Source organism: Patiria miniata, unplaced genomic scaffold (genome assembly GCF_015706575.1).
Source record: "Patiria miniata isolate m_02_andy unplaced genomic scaffold, ASM1570657v1 HiC_scaffold_20, whole genome shotgun sequence".
Classification (NCBI taxonomy): domain Eukaryota; kingdom Metazoa; phylum Echinodermata; class Asteroidea; order Valvatida; family Asterinidae; genus Patiria; species Patiria miniata.
Window position 1 is genome coordinate 18,389,631 of NW_024037059.1, and position 21,423 is coordinate 18,411,053.

The 21,423-nt window shown below is 37.9% G+C and overlaps 2 protein-coding genes across 2 annotated transcripts; both read left to right on the forward strand.

The window, feature by feature from the left end:
- Positions 1 to 237: 237 nt before the first annotated feature.
- On the forward strand, positions 238 to 9,085 carry LOC119727889 (E3 ubiquitin-protein ligase TRIM56-like). Its single transcript, XM_038199965.1, has 7 exons — positions 238 to 1,477; positions 5,921 to 6,021; positions 6,718 to 6,851; positions 7,047 to 7,146; positions 7,812 to 7,945; positions 8,141 to 8,240; positions 8,927 to 9,085. The coding sequence occupies exons 1-7, from the start codon at positions 382 to 384 to the stop codon at positions 9,083 to 9,085; spliced, it is 1,824 nt and encodes a 607-aa protein (XP_038055893.1). The 5' UTR covers positions 238 to 381.
- Positions 9,086 to 12,983: 3,898 nt separating this feature from the next.
- LOC119727890 (E3 ubiquitin-protein ligase TRIM56-like) lies at positions 12,984 to 16,221 on the forward strand. The gene is made up of 3 exons (XM_038199966.1): positions 12,984 to 14,114; positions 14,879 to 15,004; positions 16,199 to 16,221. The coding sequence occupies exons 1-3, from the start codon at positions 12,989 to 12,991 to the stop codon at positions 16,219 to 16,221; spliced, it is 1,275 nt and encodes a 424-aa protein (XP_038055894.1). The 5' UTR covers positions 12,984 to 12,988.
- The last annotated feature ends 5,202 nt before the right edge of the window (positions 16,222 to 21,423 follow it).

The window sequence follows — 21,423 nt, forward strand, 5'->3', positions numbered from 1 at the left end:
GTCAGTCTTAAATCATCCCTGCATTTTTCTCATAATCCTCACTGCATTCGCACAGCCTCAAACCATAAAGTGATTCAAGGAGGATTTCGAAGAATTCAGACAGTGGTCACCCTCCAGCGACTAAATTCAAAAAAAGTATGATTTGGAAGGATTGAGGCTGGATCCATTTTTTTTATAGTGGCATTTGGAGGATTTTGCAGAATTATGGTTGCATCCTAGCCAGAAGGCCTTGGGGGTTAGAGTTAAGCTAGCTCCTACTTGCAATGTTATTCCATACAACGAAATTGTAACCAAAATATATCAAAATTGTTGTGTTACAGTTGTAGTTTTGTTGATGATAAAACTGTATTTTTTATTATATCTTCTTATTTCAGGATAAATATGGCAGGTATAAGTGAAGTCAGTGTTGCGGGTGTTTTGGAGAAGATCAGCCAGGGACACCTTGAGTGTCCAATTTGCTTCTCTCGATTCACAAACCCCAAGATTCTGAATTGCTTGCACAGCTTCTGCCAAAGATGCCTGGAAATAATGATGGAAGGTCATCCTCAGCAGGGAGAGATTACCTGCCCAATCTGCAGGCAGAAAATGGCTTTATCAGATGCAGGAATTGCTGGAATTCTCAACAATTTTTCCTTGATGGCTCTGGTGGACGAGGTCAATCAACAGGAAGAGATGGTCAAAAGTCAAAGATCAAATATCATTTGCGAGGTGTGTGAAGAAGAAGAGGCAATTGTAAGGTGTTTGGAGTGCAGGGAATATTTCTGTGACTTCTGTCACAATGCCCACAAACGAAGCAAGAAAACCAGGAATCACGAGACGGCATCAATTGAAGACCTGCGCTCAGGAAAGGCACCTTACCAAAGTCGCCTTTGGAATGAGGTTCCTAAATGCCCAAATCATTCTTCCCAGGATCTCTTCTTCTGTGAGACTTGTGAGACACTGATATGTGCTGTATGCACTGCTCTTGATCATAAAGCACCAGACCATAAATTCATTGATATTTCTGCTGCAGTTGCCTCATGCAAAGAAAAAGTGACTGAACACATCACAGAGGCCAAACAATGTATTAATAAGTTTGAGGAGGCAAAAAAAAAAGCTCTAAATTCAAAGTTGGACCACAACAATATGACAGTGGAGATGAATGATCGCATTACTAAAAATGCAGATGACGCAGTTGACAAAATTCGTGAGAATGAACGCTTGCTGAAAGAAAAAGTCACTAAGGTTTGCCACAAAAAGGATGCATGCTTTGACCAAGTTCTAGAATGCTGTAAAGAAAATATTGAAAAGGCAGAAAAAACATTAGCGACAGTGAAATCTGTGATGGATCAGGCCAATAATTTTGATCTTTTAAAACTGCAACCGAACCTTCTTCAAAACTTACAAGACGCAGCAGATCAAGAAACACTAGCACCAGTGCAAGGCCTTACGTTTGAAGATTTACAACAATGTGAAGACATCAGTCAGACAGATCTTGGTAGGAATTCTCTTTTTCATCACAGTTTTGTACACAATCTTTCAAATATCATAGAATAAGACATAGGATATCACAAGATACCCTCACACAAAAATGCACAAATATATGTCGGACTAATATACAACTAAAAAAGTAAAGTAGAACCAGTAACTGGGGCGCTAGAACTCCTTTATTTCCCCAACAGCACATTGCTATTTTAATGGCTTGAGTTAAAATCACACAGAAGTGCTTAGCAATGGAGGATAATGCCCAATATTAGAATTAAGAGGGATACGTTAATTTAAAGTGTTCAAATGTTCTCTCTTTATCAGAGATGCTGTGGAGAGGGAGTTCGAACCAAGCAAACATGATAAATATGATAAGAGCGGTTGGAGAAAAGGACTTGACATGGGGAAATCAGGTAGGCAAAAATCAGCATGTAACATTTGCCACTGCACAAGGAACAAAAACATTTAAGCAGCTGTAAATGTTCCACAAAATCATGGTTAATTTCAGGAAAAGAAAAACTGTAACACAACTCCTCTGACTCCAGTACTAATAATTCCTTAAAAAAGGTGAAGCTCATTAACTAAGTGCAATATTATTTATATGACAGTAACACTAAAAAGGTAACAATGACTGGCTTTTTATTCAATCTTTCAGGATGGTAGTCCACCTGGCGTGGGAACAATTTCTGCTGATCAAGCAGGTAATTTAAAAGGTTGATGTTGGTAACACATATGTACACCACTATTGCATGGGTTTACATGATTAATAAGACCTTTATACTGCTAATTAGACACAACTTTTCATTTAATAAGACAAAGAAAATCTTTTCTTCCAAAGCACCAGGGCAAATGACAGTAAAAGAGAGATGTCTTTATTAAGACATCATGTGCTATATAACATTATTAGTTGTCTCACAAGTGCGAGTGGATCACAGAATCATGTGCATCTGTGTCCCACATGTCACCAGGCCGAAGGCCGAGTGGTATGCGGGACACAGACGCATTACATTTTCCGTGTTCCACAAGGATGAGTATTGTATTTTTAAGCAAACTTGACCCACAGTAACATTGGAACGAGCACACTTATAATTACAGTAACCTTTTAGCAGTTATCCACGCGTGCAGCTGAAATGGCAATTGCATCTTGGAATAGCACGACATAGGAGAGTGCGATATGGACTGTGCGACATGGAATAATGCTCATAGCACGGTTTGTTGCCATGGATCAACCAATCAGAATAGAAGATTCAAGTTCATTGAAGATAATAATGTACACGTACACGTGCATGCACACAGATGTGCATGAGAGAGCATGCAAGTCTTGCCAGATAGACCACGTTTACTTTTTATGCGAACATCTTGGTATCAAGTCTCTTCCTGGGAAATGCACTACCTTTGGTCAAAACCTTACTACCAAAGGTTAATGAAATCATATGAATCAAAATCATGTGCTCAAACTGCTTGAGTACCAACTTTCACTCTGAGAGAAGCACACTAGCACAAAGAAAGATCTGATCAAGGGTAGAAAAATGCACCTGCTGTGTAGCTTACTTATATGACAGCCAAGGAAGGACATGTCGCATGTACTCACTGGTCTGGCACCGATAAGGTCAGGCTTTCTTTCAAAACTTAGAGCACAAACCTGTAGTGCCGTGACAGAAAAATGCACATGACTATCGGGCACATGGCAGCAATAAACCCATTGGGCTCCATGCGTCAACAAGAGCGGGCACTTTTTTACCACTTTTGAGAGTGTGGAGCGCGTAGGTTGGTGCACGTATAGAGGTAAGTATGCACGACTTATCTTGCTCTGAATGTACACAAAGCATAAGCATCAGGCGTCGTTTTCAATGTGTTCAAAAGTCACTCCAAGTGGTCATCCCTAACTCTCCCTTCCTTACCGTAGAGGGGGTACCTGTGCACGGAGCCCATAACAGTTCTGCAGTTACCACTGAAGGCATGATATCATCTATGTCTAAGGTTTTCGTTTTTTATTCATTGACAGTGGTGGCAAAGTTTGGTTTAATTATTCAGACTTCACCAATGATATACAACACGAGCAGCATGACCAAATGTTGAAGTACAATGGGTATTGACTCGGTGCGCAAACAGGAGAAGGCACTTTGTGATGGCATATTTGAGAGCCCAGCGGATGGGACTAATCGCACTCATTTATGCGGGCATTGCACAAAGTACATGTACGCACGACTAACTTAATTTTGAATTTGCACAAACTCACAGCATCTTCACAGGAGCATCAGGCATCGTCAGCAATGCATTCAACTGTTCCTGTCAGAGCTACAGCCCACCCTGGTGTATTCCCTGGTGGTGGTAGGTACCTGTGCACTGGGTCCTTAGAGTAATGTTTGGTCACATTGTTTCTCTAGTCTTTGTTTACATACACTGAATTTTAATTGTTTGGAAAAGGGGCAGATAATGTTCAACACGAGCAACGTGACCAGTTGTTGAAGTACAATGGGTAATAAGCGCCTTGTATCCTTTAGCAATTTGGCGATCTAAAAGTCCAGTTATTATTTTATTATTATTATTATTATTGACTTCTGTGCACAAACAGGACAAGGCACTTTGTGATCACATTTGAGAGCCAATTAGTGGATGGGACACGCCACTGGCACGCATTCGTCCATGCATGCATTGTACAATGTATGCCTGACGTATTTTATTTTGAATTTGTACAAACCCACAGCATCTTCATGTGGGCCTTATCAGGTGTCGTTTCCAATCTATTCAACTGTTCCTCCCAGAGCTACACAATACCCTGGTAGGTTCTTGTGCACCAAGTCCATACAATTTTTTGTCAAATTTTTGGAATAAAAACATTTGCAGAATTGTTATTCTACAGTTACTAAATACTAATCAATTACAAATAGTATAACACTGTGTCTCCAGTCTTTGTTTACATACACTGATTTATAATTGTTTGGAAAAGGGGCAGACCTTTTTTTATTGGAATGCGCCCAATTGGGCTACGAAAGGCATTTTAAATGAAATTATATTATTGATTGGAAAAAACATTTAAAAGTAGAATGTAAACGTCCACACAACCATCATTTAAAAACAGGGCATTTCTGTGTTATTCTTGCGAGAACCACGCGAGAACAAATTTTTGGGGGGTCACAATTTCGACTCTGAAAAATTGAGCTGTTGAGTGCTAGTTGCGAATCCTGCCACACAGTAGTTCTCATTCTGCGGATATGTAAGAAACAACATTTGTGTATTGGTGCTGTGTATATTATGTGACACACACACAACGTGTACAGTTCATTGAATACAGACGGCTTGAAATACGTATGCTTATTGCTACAAAATTGCCACATCCAATACAAACAACCAGAGTTTTTTGTCTTTTCTTGGGAACAGTAAGACATTAGGTTTCCTTTCAACCAGACCTTTGGAAACAGAATAAGTAATCAAACCAAAACATTGAAATTTCAAGAATTTCCGAGTGTAATGCCCCTTTAACTTTTACCTTTAACCAAATACTAATCAATTACAAATAGTATAACACAGTTTCTCCAGTCTTTGTTTACAAACACTGAATTATAATTGTTTGGAAAAGGGGCAGAAAATGTTTAACACGAGCAACGTGACCAGATGTTGAGGTGCAATGGGTATGGACTCCAGTGTGCAAAGTACGCATGACTTATTATATTTTGAATTAGTACAAACCACAGCATCTCCATGGAGGCCTCAGGTGTCGTCTCCAATGTATTCAACTGTTCCTCCCAGAGCTACACAATAACCTGGTAGGTGTGCACCAAGTCCATACAATAATTTTTTGTCAAATTTTGGGAATGAAAAACATTTGCAGAACTGTTATTGACTTTCTAAATATTAATCAATTACAAATGGTATAGCACTGTTTTTCTCAACGTTGTTTACATACATTGGATTATTGTTTGAAGAGGGGGTTAGAATATTTTAAACACAAGTAATGTGACCAGTTGTTGAAGTGCAATGGGTATGGACTCCTTCACGCAAACAAGAGAGGGCACTTTGTGATCAAATTTGAGAGCCCATTGGATGGAACACACCAACGTAATCGCACTCATTCATGCGGGCATTGCACAAAGTACATGTGCGCACGGCTAAAGTTATTTTGAATTTGCACAAACCCACAGCATATTCAGGGGAGCATCAGGCATCGTCAACAATGCATTCAAATAGTCCTCCCAGTGGTATGCAACAACTCGACACTGGTAAGTTACTTTTGTAGTTAGTCCATAGAATAATTTAAGGTCTCATTTCTTAAAAATGTTATTTGTAGAATTTTTTGATTGAATTATAATTGTTTGGAAATGGGGCAGAACATTTTGTAGTTCTAGTTAAGGAATGAGTTTGGAAAACTTCATAAAATGTATGCTTGAAAAACAGGTATTAACTCTGATCACCAATATCTATTCCTTGTGAATTCAATTTCTTTGGTCATCAAAAGGTTTTACCCCAAGAATGAGTGTATCAGTACAAGAACAAGCTAGGAGATTGCAGGTTGGCACTAGGGTCAAACGGGGACCTGATTGGTGCTACGGTAATCAGGTAAAAAAAAAAAGCAAGCTCCTCACTTTGTATGTATATCTGCATTCTGTAACTGAAAACATACTTTGAGAGGCCCATTCTAGACTGAAATAAAGTTGTGAGCAACGCCTTAAAAAGGACTGGTTTTTTTTTTAGGATTCCATTTTTGTATATGTTTCAGAGTATCGTGACTTATTACCATAGTTGTAGGAATGTGGGATAGCGGTTCATTAGCAAGTGTGCACTCTAGCTTGCAGAAGATGTTCATTAATAAAAAAAAAGTCTTGAATTAAACTAGCTACAGGACCCCCTCATCAGTAAGCAACAACAACAAAAACATGGCTGTACTTATTTGTTCATCTCAATCATAAACAGTGCTGTTCTATCAATTCTATCCACAAAAATGTAAACTGACATTAAGTTGCAAATTGAGGTCTCTCACTCTTTAATTAACAAAGAAACCCACAGGTAGAACAAACTAAATTCTTGCAACAGTTTACAAAATTTCCTCAAATTATAAGAAATTTAAGTTTCCTGTCATTTTTTTTCCCTTGGAGATCGCTAGTACATTGCCCCAAAGGGCACACAGTGTTTTCATTTGATGTTACAAATATAGTATTATTGACTCACAGGTTGTTGTTACTTACAGATTTTGGAAATAAAACAGCAAAGGGTAACAGACTTTGATAAACTTCTGTTTTCATTTCTTTGTTGTAGGATGGTCAAGACGAAGGAAGGGTAATATGTTTAGATGACGCCGATGTTGGCTTTGTCGATGTAGAATGGTCATCAGGATTGGTTGAAAGTTACCGGATGGGAGCAAAGGGACACTATGATCTTCAAATGGTCAAGTATGCAGATGATGAATACTACTGAATTGGCTATTTATTTCAAGCACATCAAGACAACAGCCTGAGAACTGAACTTCTCAACAAAATCACATTTGTATTTTGTTTCTTCATCTTATGATATTTAGATAAAGTCTATAGGCCCTATACTCTGGAATCACATATCTTTATACATGTTCTTGTGTTTTATATCTTCAGCTTTGGCCCAAGAATGAGTGTATCAGTACAAGAACAAGCTAGGAGATTGCAGGTTGGCACTCGGGTCATACGGGGACCTGATTGGCACTACGGTAATCAGGTAACGCAAGCTCCTAACTTTGTACGTATATCGAACTGAAACTTTGAGAGGCGCATTCTAGACGGAAATGATGTTGTTAGAAACGCCTTCAAAAAGACTGGGGGTTTTTAAGATTCAATTTTGTGTATATATGTTTAAGAGTATCATGACTTATTATCATAGTTGTAGAAAAGCGGGATAGCAGTTTCTTGGCAATTGTGCACTCTAGCTTGCAGAAGATTGTCATTAATCAAAAAAACGTTTTGAATTAAAACAAGTACCCCCTCAGTAAGCAAAGAAAAAACACACGACTTGTATCTATCTGTTCATCTCAATCATAGCAGTGCTGTTCTATCATTTCTATCCGCAAAAAAAGTCAACTGACATTAAGATGCAAGGAGAGGTCTCTCACTCTTTAATTACCAAAGAAACCCACAGGTAGAACAAACTAAATTCTTGCAACAGTTTACAAAATTTCCTCAAATTATAAGAAATTTAAGTTTCCTGTCATTTTTTTTCCTTGGAGATCGCTAGTACATTGCCCCAAAGGGCACACAGTGTTTTCATTTGATGTTACAAATATAGTATGATTGACTCACAGGCTGTTGTTACTTACAGATTTTGGAAATAAAACAGCAAAGGGTAACAGACTTCGATAAACTTCTGTTTTCATTTCTTTGTTGTAGGATGGTCAAGGCGAAGGAAGGGTAATATGTATAGATGACGCCGATTTTGGCTATGTCGATGTAGAATGGTCATCAGGATTGGTTGAAAGTTACCGGATGGGAGCAAAGGGACACTATGATCTTCAAATGGTCAAGTATGCAGATGATGAATACTATTGAATTGGCTATTTATTTCAAGCACATCAAGACAACAGCCTGAGAACTGAACTTCTCAACAAAATCACATTTGTATTTTGTTTCTTCATCTTATGATATTTAGATAAAGTCTATAGGCCCTATACTCTGGAATCACATATCTTTATACATGTTCTTGTGTTTTATATCTTCAGCTTTGGCCCAAGAATGAGTGTATCAGTACAAGAACAAGCTAGGAGATTGCAGGTTGGCACTAGGGTCATACGGGGACCTGATTGGCACTACGGTAATCAGGTAAAGCAAGCTCCTCACTTTGTATGTATATTACCTAATGTATTCTGTAACTGAAAACATACTTTGAGAGGTGCATTCTAGACGGAAATGATGTTGTGAGCAACGCCTTCAAAAAGACTGGGTTTTTTTTAGGATTCAATTTTGTGTGTATATGTTTAAGAGTATCATGACTTATTATCATAGTTGTAGAAAAGTGGGATAGCAGTTTCTTGGCAATTGTGCACTCTAGCTTGCAGAAGATTGTCATTAATCAAAAAAACGTTTTGAATTAAAACAAGTACCCCCTCAGTAAGCAAAGAAAAAACACACGACTTGTATCTATCTGTTCATCTCAATCATGGCAGTGCTGTTCTATCATTTCTATCCGCAAAAAAAGTCAACTGACATTAAGATGCAAGGTGAGGTCTCTCACTCTTTAATTACCAAAGAAACCCACAGGTAGAACAAACTAAATTCTTGCAACAGTTTACAAAATTTCCTCAAATTATAAGAAATTTAAGTTTCCTGTCATTTTTTTTCCTTGGAGATCGCTAGTACATTGCCCCAAAGGGCACACAGTGTTTTCATTTGATGTTACAAATATAGTATGATTGACTCACAGGCTGTCGTTACTTACAGATTTTGGAAATAAAACAGCAAAGGGTAACAGACTTTGATAAACTTCTGTTTTCATTTCTTTGTTGTAGGATGGTCGAGACGAAGGAAGGGTAATATGTTTAGATGACGCCGATGTTGGCTTAGTCGATGTAGAATGGTCATCAGGATTGGTTGATAATTACCGGATGGGAGCAGGGGGACACTATGACCTTCAAATGGTCAAGTATGCAGATGATGAATACTATTGAATTGGCTATTTATTTCAAGCACATCAAGACAACAGCCTGAGAACTGAAGTTCTCAACAAAATCACATTTGTATTTTGTTTCTTCATCTTATGATATTTTGATCAATTCTATACTCTGGAATCACATATCTTTATACATGTTCTTGTGTTTTATATCTTCAGCTTTGGCATGTAAATCAGTAATTAATGAGCAAATAATAATAATCAAATCTTTCATTAATGAGCAATACCCAACATATCTTAATACTTCAAAAATCAGACAAAATAAAAAGTACAAGGGAAAACGAAAGTGTATACAGTGTATGTAGAAAACTGTTAACAATATGAACCATTCGGGACAGAGAGTACGACGTTGGAGAGATAATCATGGAGATGATGCTAACAGAAGCTGTTTGCTTTTTCTCGGAGTCCTTTGTTTTAACTTGTTTTTTTTCTTTTATATAGGTTTTCTTACTGTCTTCAGGTTTTTTTCTACTTTTTGAGGGTAGGGACGAACTCGGTGTGATGACTTGGAGTTGGATACTTTGGGGAGAAAATTGAGTAGAAATTTAAACTAACTGTAGTCATATTATCTGTGAGTTTACTTTCTCTGTGAGGTTCATGCAGTTTGAACATTCAGATATTCTGAATATTTTATCTTAAGCTATGGAATCCGTGCATGAACAGTTAATGGTGCCTTGTGGCCATGTTTGAAAGCCCCAGTGGGAGGTACATGTACGCACCATGGTTGGTAAGCATGTGGTGTGATTTACTCACGATTACTTCTATTTTGAATTATTAACCGTGTAATGCCTTCACATGCGCTGTCAGTAGTGCGTTCAGATGTCCTTCCCTGTGGTTTGTCCCCAACTCTCTGTTTGTAACCGTTGAGGGGGGTACTTGTGCACAGAAGTCATGTATGTTAACCCATACTATAACTTGTTATTGCCACTTCACTTTATCTTCAATGGGGACAACACTGCCAACATGGGACCCCAATGGAAACAAGGCTCTGCGCAATTGGCTTTTTGGGATATCACTGATAAAATCAACCGTTTGGTGTATTTCTTTTGGGGGGGGGGTAATCTTTATATTGTTATATGTAATGTATGTCGTTGATTTCATCTGAATAAAGAAATAAATAATAATAACATCTTGTGCAGTACCTTAATAAGTGTTATCTGGTACTGAGTCAAGCTTGTTTGGGTGTACAGGATTGGGGGTCTTGATGTGGATTACCATGGGAGATTATCCCTACTAGACAGTTGTAATAGTTGTGTATATATCTTAAGGCGTAATCGTAGTATTTGTAATAAGAGGCACAAAGATATGGATTAGCCTTCAACTTTGCCCATATAAGGCAGCAGTAGTGGTAGTGATAGCACAAGTCATACAAGGATAACAATATGTATATATTTACAATACTGGTGAGATTTTGGGGTGAGAAAATTGGATCCAAATTGAATAACCTTCTTGTTCCCTTTTGGTCTTTTTATTGTTTTCTCATGTGCGTACATAATTGGAGATTTAAAGGAGATAACTTTATGACCACTGGACGTGGGAATTACTTTAATTTTATCAGTTATTTAGTGTGAAAATAGGGCACAAAATTGGACACCAAAATGTGACATGCAACATAAGGGGTTAGAACTCTTCTATTTCCTGATAAACTGTTATTTATTTTACTTCTTTGTGGCAACTGATTTTTTTTTTCCATAAAAGGTTCTTGTTATAAATACCAGAAGTTCCTGTGGAAAATACTTGAAATTTCTGAAAGAATTGAGGAAATAAGAAAACTGTAACGATTGTAACATTTGCTGTCCCACGTTACAAAAATAACATGGGCATAACAACAACTGAAAACAGACATGTCCTGATTGAAAGTGGAGTGATTGTGAACCATCAGCAGTTAGGACATATTGTTAAAAACTTTTTATTGTCTCCATGTGCTTTCCATGTACAAAAAAAATCATGTTAAGAAAACACAGATTACTTTGGTGTCCAACTGTTATATACGTAACATTTCATTATTCCTCCTACATAAATCAGAGTGAAGCAAATTGAAACAATTCGCATGCACCTATTCTTAATATAAATTTAGAATAGGTGCATGGTTGAACTTTGGTGTCCACACAATTGATACATGTTACACAGCAAAAGGTGAAATTTTTAAAATAGGCTACATTTTACATCAGATTTAGATTACTTAGCTTGCAAAAATAAATTTGTAAAGAATCTTCGTTTCAATGTTCATTTTTAGCCTATTCCATAAGTCTCTGTGGTTTAAGGGTCTTACATGTTTTGTGGATGTTGTGTCTTTTGTTATGTACGTTAGATATTATGACATTAGTGTCTAATAAATATCTCCCAACATGGTACCGGTATGTACATAAGTGTTGTTTATAGCACAAACAGGACACCATGTTACGTACGTTACATTTGAATTTCAGAAAATAAATAACTATGAAAACTGTCCTTTGGGTTGAACTTGATAAACTATCTTTACACTTTTAAGTTGCCTCTTACACATATCATAGATTAAAATAAACACAGAAATTTTACTGCTTTTTTGTACTCAATTTTTTGAGATGTCTGTCACACTTTAGTGACCCAGTATCTGAAACAAACACATATAGCAGAAAATTTGAGGTATCATGCAAGATAAACATGTTGAAATGGAGTTGCTTAAAAAGCAGGGAATCCTTTTCAAAGCATGAGGGTTTACATCATTACTCAGAAATAAAAGAGTTTTTATGATCCTAAGAAACAGTGTGTCTTTGTTACTGAATTAAAATGAGAAAGAATGACTTTTGAGATACCGGCAACGTTTAGTAAGGTGGACTTAAGCCCTAAACAATATTAGTGATTAAATTTACAAAAACTAAGTTCTCCCTAACATTGGTCCTAGTTGTTAGTTGTTTGTTAATTCCCCCCCCCCCCCCACTCCCCACTCCCCCCCCCCCCCCCAAAAAAAAACCTCCCCCTCCCATATTCGAATACCTAAACCTTGCTCAATTACGACATTTAATGGTAGGTTACTTTCTGTGTACTAGAACATGTACATGTACATCTTGGTGATAAACAAAGCATGCCTGCTTCCCCCCCCCCCCCCCCTCATCGCAAAATGAAACAAGCCTTTGACCTAAAACTCCTTTACATACAACACGCTACATGGATCATGAAGTTGTACAGTTGATGTTCAAACATGCAATACTAGCAGATTGTGCACAGGCAAATGCAACCTACATGTACATTGTATAATTGTATGTACATACACGTGTACACTTCAACTTCAGCCATATTTACATTCTACACTGCACAGGTGAGTGTTATTCCATTCTCAATCAAATGATTTCATGTATGATACCAAATGTTAATTGTTCAAAACACCACCATTACACACACAGGCTTATGTACGTTGGGAACTGGTACAATATTCAAAGCTTTTGAAAAAGGTGTGTTTCATGGTATCAGAAACTTAATACACAATTTGAAACTCAATCTATTTCACCTCGGTCTTATCAGCAGGTTATTAGAGGCTGATACTCACAAATTACAAAATGTACTCGTACTTTGCAACTCTCCGTAACTTACTGCAGTTACAATAAACCCAGAGATTGGATTGTACATTATTGTAATCATGACCTTTGAATTTACAATGTTTGCACAAAAATGGGGCTGAAGTCTACTTCTCCATTTTGCAGTGAGGAACCTGTTGCAAGCTTGAACCAACCTGTTGATCTGTAGGCAATATGTACGTTTTCTCTATCGAGTGAAGTGAAAGTTTAGAGTAATGCAAATTTTGATTATTTGGGAGAGAAGCCGTTACAGCTTTTACTTGTAACCCCATACCTAATATGTACAAACCACACAAAATGCAACACAATTGTTGTGTGATACCATGGTAGTTTTTGTTGGTGTTCAAATGGTACTTTTTATATCTTTCTATTTCAGGACAATGGCAGGCATCAGTGCTGCGGGCGTGTTGGAGAAGATCAGCCAGGGACACCTTGAGTGCCCGATTTGTTTCTCTCGATTCACAAACCCCAAGATTCTGAATTGCTTGCACAGCTTCTGCCAAAGATGCCTGGAAAAAATGATGGAAGGTCATTCTCAGCAGCGAGAGATTACCTGCCCAGTCTGCAGGCAGCAAATGGTCTTATCAGAAGCAGGAATTGCAGGGATTGCCAACAACTTTTCTCTAATGGCACTGGTGGATGAGGTCACCCAACAGGAAGAGCTGGTCAAAAGTCAAAGATCGAAGATCATTTGTGAGGTGTGTGATGAACAAGTAGAGGCAATTGTAAGGTGTTTGGAGTGTAGGGAATACCTCTGTGAGGCATGTCACAGTGCCCACAGTCGAAACAAGAAAACCAAGAATCATGAGACGGCATCAATTGACGACCTGCACTCGGGAAAGGTACCTTACCAAAGTCGCCTTTGGAATGAGGTTCCTAAATGCCCAAAGCATCCTTCCCAGGATCTCTACTTCTTCTGTGAGACTTGTACGACCCTGATTTGTGCTGCATGCACTGCTCTTGACCATAAAGCACCAGACCATAAGTTCTCTGATATTTCAAAAGCAACTGCCCTCTGTAAAGAAAAATTAGATGGGCTTGAAAGAGAGGCAGAACAACATTTGGCAAACTTAAGAGATGCTAATGCAACAGCAGCAAACTCATACACCAATCACAAAGTCCTAACCACAGAAATCCAGTCTGCAATTTCTACAAAAGCAGACGAAGAAGTTGCTAAAATCCGCAAGGTTGAACGTCTGTTAAAAAATAACCTCACTCAGCTGTTTCACAACAAAGACAAAGAAATTGAGGGTAAAATGGTAAAATACAGAGAAAGAGTGGAAAAGATGGAAACAACAATGGAAAGCGTGCGAACAGTCAGGTCCCAGGCTAATGACTATGATCTGCTCAGACATCAAGAGAACATTCTACAGAATATACAACTGGCAACTAAAACTGGCACTCCTGACCCTGTGCAGGGTCTGACACATGAAGATATACAGCAATGTAAGAACTTCACAGACAGCAATCTAGGTAATAAACCATTTGTATTAATATTGCTATTAAATTTGGAGTGATTAATGATAATTATGTTTAAAATTGAAACTCAGTGGTGGACTGGACTCCAATAATCCTTTTCTCAATATTGGTGCACATTATCATAATCACAGCTGTATGATACACCCTTTAAAGTGCACCATACAGCTTAAAGGTAGAGTATCATTTGACATTTGCATTTTTTTCATTTAAAGCAACAAAAGTGCTCAAAATCTGAAGAAGGGGGCTTAATAACCTGATGGAGTTTAGCTCACTGAACGCTGAATATTCCGAACAAACAATATTCTAGGATCTCGATTTCAATTCAAAAGGTGCCGAAATCAGCGTCCAGGACATGTTCTCATTTAGCTGATTGCAGCCACGCAGTTTTACGCACTGAACTGATGAATTATAGCTACCGCACACACATGTGCGTCGTGTCAATGCTTGCGTGCACCTATTCATGGCTTCGCTGAATTAAACGGAAACGCATCTTTGGAAACCCCCTTCTTTTACTGTGTTCTTCAAAATGACAGCTTGCCTCAAAGAGTAATTTCACAGGGAGTTTAGTGCTGCTACTATCTTTAAACCAAGTATGCTTTTCACCAAATAATTTTGTCAGTTACTTTTTGGATAGCTACAAATAATATACTCTACCTTTCAAGCATTCGAAAAAACCAGACCGATATCCTCTGAATTTGAATGTTTGTTAACCCTTTTACCAAAACAATTACATTATAAATACTTTTCTTATTACTCAGAAGAACCTCCCAGTACCAAAAGCACCGACCTTAAAAAATATTCTGATTTGATCATGGACACTGGTGAAGTTATAGTCTCCCATCCTGGGAAATGCACTGCCTGCGGTCAAAACCTTGATACCAAAGGTAAGTAAAATCACATGATTTTTTTTCCTCAATAACTTTTCAACCAACTAACAGTGTGAAATGTTCGGCATGAATTGTATCGTCTTTGGCAGCTTTTTTTTCACATCAAGTTCATTTCAAATTGATTGAACACAAACTTTCACTCTGAGAGAAGCACACTAGTGTAAAGACTTACAAAACAAAGATCTGTTCAAGAGCAACACAAGGCATTTGTTGCATGGCTTTAATAACTCTTGACAGCCAAGGAAGGACGCTTCGAATGTACTCATGTCTTATGCAGATGACACATCACATGCAGATGGCACTGAATACATTGTAGGTCTGACTCATTTTCAAAAATAACATGCACCGAACCTATGTCTGTGTGACAGAAAAATTATGCACATGAGTATGGGGCTCATTGCAATAACACACAATAACAATTCTGCAGTTACCACTGAAGGCATGATATGAATGAAGTCTAAATTTCCATTTGTTTCCCCGTGCATTTTCATTAACAATGCGACACTAAATTATGCACCCTTAAGCCAGCCTCAGGTCAACCAGCAATAAATTGCTTGCCCCACGACGGAACCATCAGCATCAAGCACTAATTTCATGCTCAGATCACAAAACTGAGAGATCACATGATTATCGTGGAACAAGCAGCATCTTGACACAGAATAATTGCAACCATGCTCGTGTCACCCACGATGGGACGACGATTCATAATAAAATGATCCGGATGCGCACCGGACATAACTTCACACAGGTCGACTGCGATTGAATTACGCCTATCGGGAATACATTCCGTCGCAGTGCAGAAGTTGACATTTTTCTACTCTTGCGACTGTTAATTTGTTTTTAGTGCCAACTGATACCGATCATCTTGATATTGTAAAAATGAATAAAACTGCTGCAAACTTGACATGAAATATACCCCAAAAAATTAAAGCGGCCAGGCAGTATGATCTTAATAACAAGATCTGTTTCAGAGGCAAAATATTGTCATAGTTACACTCAGAGTTATATTGTTACAGTTACACTCACCGTCGTTGCAAAAAAATTAGCAACTGATATGTTCCCGACAGTCATAGCTTAGGCACAGATTGATCCTGAAAAGGCAGTCGCTGACTGTTGTGTGTTGTTGCAAGGTCAACCTATGGGCAGCTTTGTGTATTGATAGAGTTGGCAAAATTTGGTTGAATTTTTCAGCCTTTACCAATGACATGACATGAGCTACGTGACCAATTATTGATGTGCAATGGGTACAGACTCCATTTCATGTCACAGGGGCAGACATGTCATGTGTGCACACTAGTTCGAGCGCGTATTATGTAAGTTCACATGACTAATTCTATTTTGAATTTGTACAAAACCACAGCGTCTTCGTGTGAGCCAAAGGTGTTGTCAATGATGCATTCGAATGTTCCTCCCAAAGGTATCACCATCTTTCCCTTTTAATAATTTTTGGTCAAATTTGATTAATAATTTCATTTGTACAATTTTTGTTATGCACTATCTGAATACTAATCAAGTGCATATAGTATTCTCCAGTCTTTGTTTACATACATTGAATTATAATTATTTGGAAAAGGGGCTGATAGTTTTGTAATTCTACTTAAGGAATGAGTTTGTAAAAACTTCATCAAGTTTTTGCTAGAAAAAATGTATTACCTCCGATGACCAAATTCTATTCCTTCTGCAATTCGATTTATTTGGTCATCAAAAGGTTTCACCCCAAAAGCACCAAGGATGAGTGGACCTGAACAAGCTAGGAGAATGAAGGTTGGCACTAGGGTCATACGGGGACCTGATTGGTGTTATGGTAATCAGGTAAAGCACGTTCGTCACTTTGTGAACATCTCATGATCTGTATTTAAATTGAAAACATATTTTGAAAGGTGCCTTGTAGACTGAAATGATTTAGTAAGCAACACCTTAAAAGAGTTGTTTTTAAGGATTTAGTTAATTTTTTGAAGGGATCATGAATTGCTATCACACAGCTGTAGGAATGTAGGATAGCAGTTCACTGGCAACTGCGCCCTCTAGCTTACAGCAGATGTTCATGAAACAACATCCTGAAATAAATTGAGCTGTCCAGAATATTCCAATATTCCAATATTGGATCATTAACCAAATATTCGAATAGCTTTTTGCTGGTTTGAATATTGGAAAAGAACTATTCACAAAAAAGTCAACTGGCATTAACTTGCAAGGTAATTATTCGAACTATAAAATCCCCAAAGAAACTCTCAGGTAGAACAATAAACTTAAATTTGTGCAACCATTTACATAACTTCCTCGGATTAGAAGAAATTTAAGTTTATCTGTTTTTTTTCCCTTGGAGATTGTCAGTGCACTGCCCCAAAGGGCACACAATGTTTACAGTTCAATGTACAAATAGTACCGATCAACTCACAAGTTGTTTGTTACTGACAAATTTTGGAAATACAACAGGAAAGGCTAACAGACTTGTGATACATTTGTTTTCATTTCTCTCTTGTAGGACCTTCCAGAAGGCAGGGTAACATGGATAGAGGATGGCCTTGTCGACGTAGAATGGTCGTCAGGATCGGAAATTGAAAATTACCGGATGGGAGCAGGGGGAAAATATGACCTTCAAATGGTCAAGTATGCAGACGATGAATTTTCATACTAACAATCTAGACAACCAGCCTGAAAACTGAAGTTCTCAACAAAACAAAATTGTTATTGTGTTACTTCATCTAATGTTCTCTAGATATTTCCTATTCTGCCAGATACACGTACATGTAACTCCCTGATCTAGCAACGAGTCACTGATTTTCGTGGCTCGAGTCGGACTCGAGTCGAGTCATTGACTGGAGTCGGACTCGAGTTGAGTCATTGACTTGAGTCATTACGACTCAGAGTCACAAAACAATTTTGTATGACCTACTCAGGTCCAAATATGGTTCACATTCTTACCATTACACTCACTAATATTCGGTAGATAGTTGGTGAGAATATGACTAACTTGTAGTCCTATTATCTGTGAATTTGCTTTCTCTGTGAGGTTCACGTACAGGTTTTAATATACAGAGGTTCTGATTATATATTATATTACCTGCAGTATAGACTGCATGCATGTACAGTTAATGCTGCTTTGTGGTCACGTTTGAAAGCCCCAGTGGGATCAGGGACACACCATGGTTGGCAAGCATGTGGTGCAATGGACTCACGATTATTTCTAGTCTTAATCTACCCAAACACTGTAGCGCCTTGCATGAACGTCATGCGCTGTCAGCAATGTATTCAGATGTCCCTCCCAGTGGTCTCCCCATACTCTCTGTTTGTAACCATTGACAGGTACTTGAACAGAGTTCATCAACCCATACTTCTATTACATTTCTTCCTGCCACTTCAATTAATCTTAAACGTGAAAAGATTGTCTACATCTTGTGTTTACCTTTATTGTGTACAGGAATTGGGGATCTTGATGTGGATTACCATGTGAGATTATCCGAAGGGAGGATCCTGGGGGGGGGGGGGAACCAACGGGGGCCATGCCCCCCCCCCCAAAAAAAACTTTGTTTTAAGTGACGTCGCAATTAAGGCAGGCCCTGCGTGCACCACCATCTTTTGCACACACAAAAAAGTTAAAGTGGTCAGAAAATCATGCGGCCTCAGATGGCACCACAGATCATCTTGAATCCAAAACATTTTTGAGGCCCTTAAGCAGGCCCAGAACCCCATGCCATAATTTTTTTGGACCCACTTTTAGGGGACAAAATTTTTTTTTTGGCCCCTCCCCCCCCCCAAAAAAATTGTTCTGGATCCGCCCTTGAATTATCCCAGACAGGTGTAATAATTGTGTATATATCCAGTAACTGATTTGTATTAAGAGGCACGAGAGATGGTTAGGGGCGAGTCGGCCAGGGGGCGAGTTGACCTGACACCCACTAGAGGCCTACATGGATTAGCCTTCACCTTTGCCCATATCAGGCAGCAGTAGTAGAAGTGATAGTACATGTAGTACTTGAGGATGAATTTATAGCAAGAAATGTGAGAAATGCAACTGTGGCAGGGCCAAGTTTAACTTGTACATTTTCTTTTTTTAGTGTATTTGACATTATAGGAGTAGCTCCCCTTAGAAAAGAAAACCATTTAGTTTTAGTTTAGTTTAGTCGCCCCCTTTCTCTAACTGTGTGTCCCCTGTTTGTTTTTTTTAGCCCACAAGTGCCACATGGCCAAGCCACATTTAGTTTATATAGTTCAGTCAGCAGACCATAGCTGAGACAAATTAACAAACTCCTACCTGGAGTTTGGAGTCCTGTTTTGGTTTGTCTGTTTGTGGAGTCATGGATTTGGCCAAAGTGTACTTAAAGATCTATTAATTGACACTGCGTTGGTTTTATAATGGGTTTTACAGTTGGCTGGTTTTAGTCTTAGATTTTAGTTTAAAGAACTGGTTTTTGGTTTCAAATTTCTGGTTTTAGATTATTTTGGGGTTTTTTAATCTGCTTTTAGTTTCATGCAATCATTGAAGATACAACTTTGCGTCCCATTTAACCTTATTTTCAATTTTTATTTTGCCATTTTTAAATGGTATATTGTGCCATTTTGGTTTTTATGTTAATGCAAATGTCCATATTCATGAGCAAACCTGTAATGTCACTCCAGGCAGAAACCTCAATGTTACAGCTATTTCAGCACAAAAAGTTGCTAGAAATTTTGATATTTTACTGTCGTTAATGTTCTTTCCTTTGGTGATTTGTTGTTGTGTCACGGTACATGGCAGTAGCCAATAAGCAGCCCTTTCTCACAAACGTTTTCAATGAGCAAATTTTGGGTTCACAATTTGAACAGAAAACCCCTAAACTGAACAAGTGTCTTCCTGAAATTACATCACAGCAACAGCGCCCTCAGTTGTCCTAATAAGCATGGAAAATTTGAAATGTTTACATAGTTTTCATACAATTTGAAATGTCATATAGTTTTCATACATTTCAGAAGAGCAGAAACTTAGGAAAAATTCATTTCACGGATCCTTTAAGCAATGGGTTTTAGTCTCAGTTTAGTTTCTTTCGGTTTTCATTTTTAGGATTTCGTTAAGTTTCTGATTTTAGATTTTTTGCTCATTAAGTTTCCATTCTTTTTATTTTCTTTTTTTTTTGGTTTTAAGTTTCCGCTTTTAGATTATTTTGTGTTTTCTTCTTATTGATTTTGATCTTTCTTACTTCTGAGATCATTTCTGGTTTTAGTTTTGATTTAGTAACTTCACCAACTTTTCTTAAGTCCTGAAGTTTTTGTAAATAAAATCCTTTTTTTTCTCTTCTAAATCTAGAATTTTGTCTCTTTATGAAATCAATTTCCTTGCAACTGTTCCCTTCAAAGGTCCTGAGTTTAGTTTAGTTGTAGTTGTTTTAAAGTGTGAGTTCCCATAGTGTGCTATTTTTCCAGGTTACTTGATTTTTGTTTTGCCACACAAGATAAACATGTGTTTATGGCACCAGAAATGTTGAAATAGTGAAACTTAAAAAAAACATGGAATCCTTTTCATAGCATGAGGGTTTACATCCCTGACAGTTGTAGATGTAAGAGATTGCTCATTAATCAGAAATAAAACGGTTGTTATGATCCTAAGAAACAATGTGTCTTTGTGAGGTTTATTCAGGTTTCCTGTGATAGACCTCATGCGTAAGAGCAAAGTCAGAGGGCAGAGGTTTTGTATTGCTTATAGAAATGAGTAATCATTGTGTGCATTCATTGTTAGGCTAAGTTAAAAAAACATGTTTCTCGTCCCCGCCCGCTTCCTTTTTGGAGGCTGCCTGGATTTTTTATTATTTTTTTTTTTGGAAAAATGTAGTAAAAAAACACCAAAAAAGTCCACAAATTCATCGGAAAATAAATACCAATACCAATACAACTCTAAATGACATTGTAAATTTATATGTTCAGTTCTCTTGTCCAACTTTTCTTTCATTTCTAAAAGTGTCTTTGAACAGTGGAACACCACCGGCTGCAGGAAATTTCAAAATGGCGGCCCTCTTGAAAAAAAATTAAAAATAAAAGGCCCCACTTCCTCCCTTTTTTCAAAAACCCCGGACGAGAAACATGTTTTTTTTTTATTCGGCCTTACTGAATTGAAATAACAAAGAACAGCCTTTGAGATAACTATGACGTTAAGTGAGGTGAACTTACGCCCTGATCCCCTCTACTCCCACCCCACATTTGTGTAGCTACTAACCCTTATTATGTCTGCATCTTTTTGACAAACAGAACATGCCTGCCCCCCCCCCCCCACCACAATATAAAACAACCTTTGACCTCCGAACTCTTTTTACATGTACAGTACCAGTGGAAAACACCCTGTGTCTTGTTTTAAAAGGAACTTGAGACACACGTGACCAGCTTCCAACAGCTTCACACCCATCGCTATCAATAAAAACTATTATTAATTTATAATGCACGATCAT

Excerpts from the sequence above, each read along its gene's own strand:
- LOC119727889 (XM_038199965.1), top strand. The coding sequence starts at position 382 with ATGGCAGGTATAAGTGAAGTCAGTGTTGCGGGTGTTTTGGAGAAGATC. Across the intron at positions 1,478-5,920 it reads CATCAGTCAGACAGATCTTG|GTTTTACCCCAAGAATGAGT; the intron begins GTAGGAATTCTC and ends GGTCATCAAAAG. Across the intron at positions 6,022-6,717 it reads ATTGGTGCTACGGTAATCAG|GATGGTCAAGACGAAGGAAG; the intron begins GTAAAAAAAAAA and ends TCTTTGTTGTAG.
- LOC119727890 (XM_038199966.1), top strand. The coding sequence starts at position 12,989 with ATGGTACTTTTTATATCTTTCTATTTCAGGACAATGGCAGGCATCAGT. Across the intron at positions 14,115-14,878 it reads CTTCACAGACAGCAATCTAG|AAGAACCTCCCAGTACCAAA; the intron begins GTAATAAACCAT and ends CTTATTACTCAG. Across the intron at positions 15,005-16,198 it reads TCAAAACCTTGATACCAAAG|CCTTTACCAATGACATGACA; the intron begins GTAAGTAAAATC and ends TGAATTTTTCAG.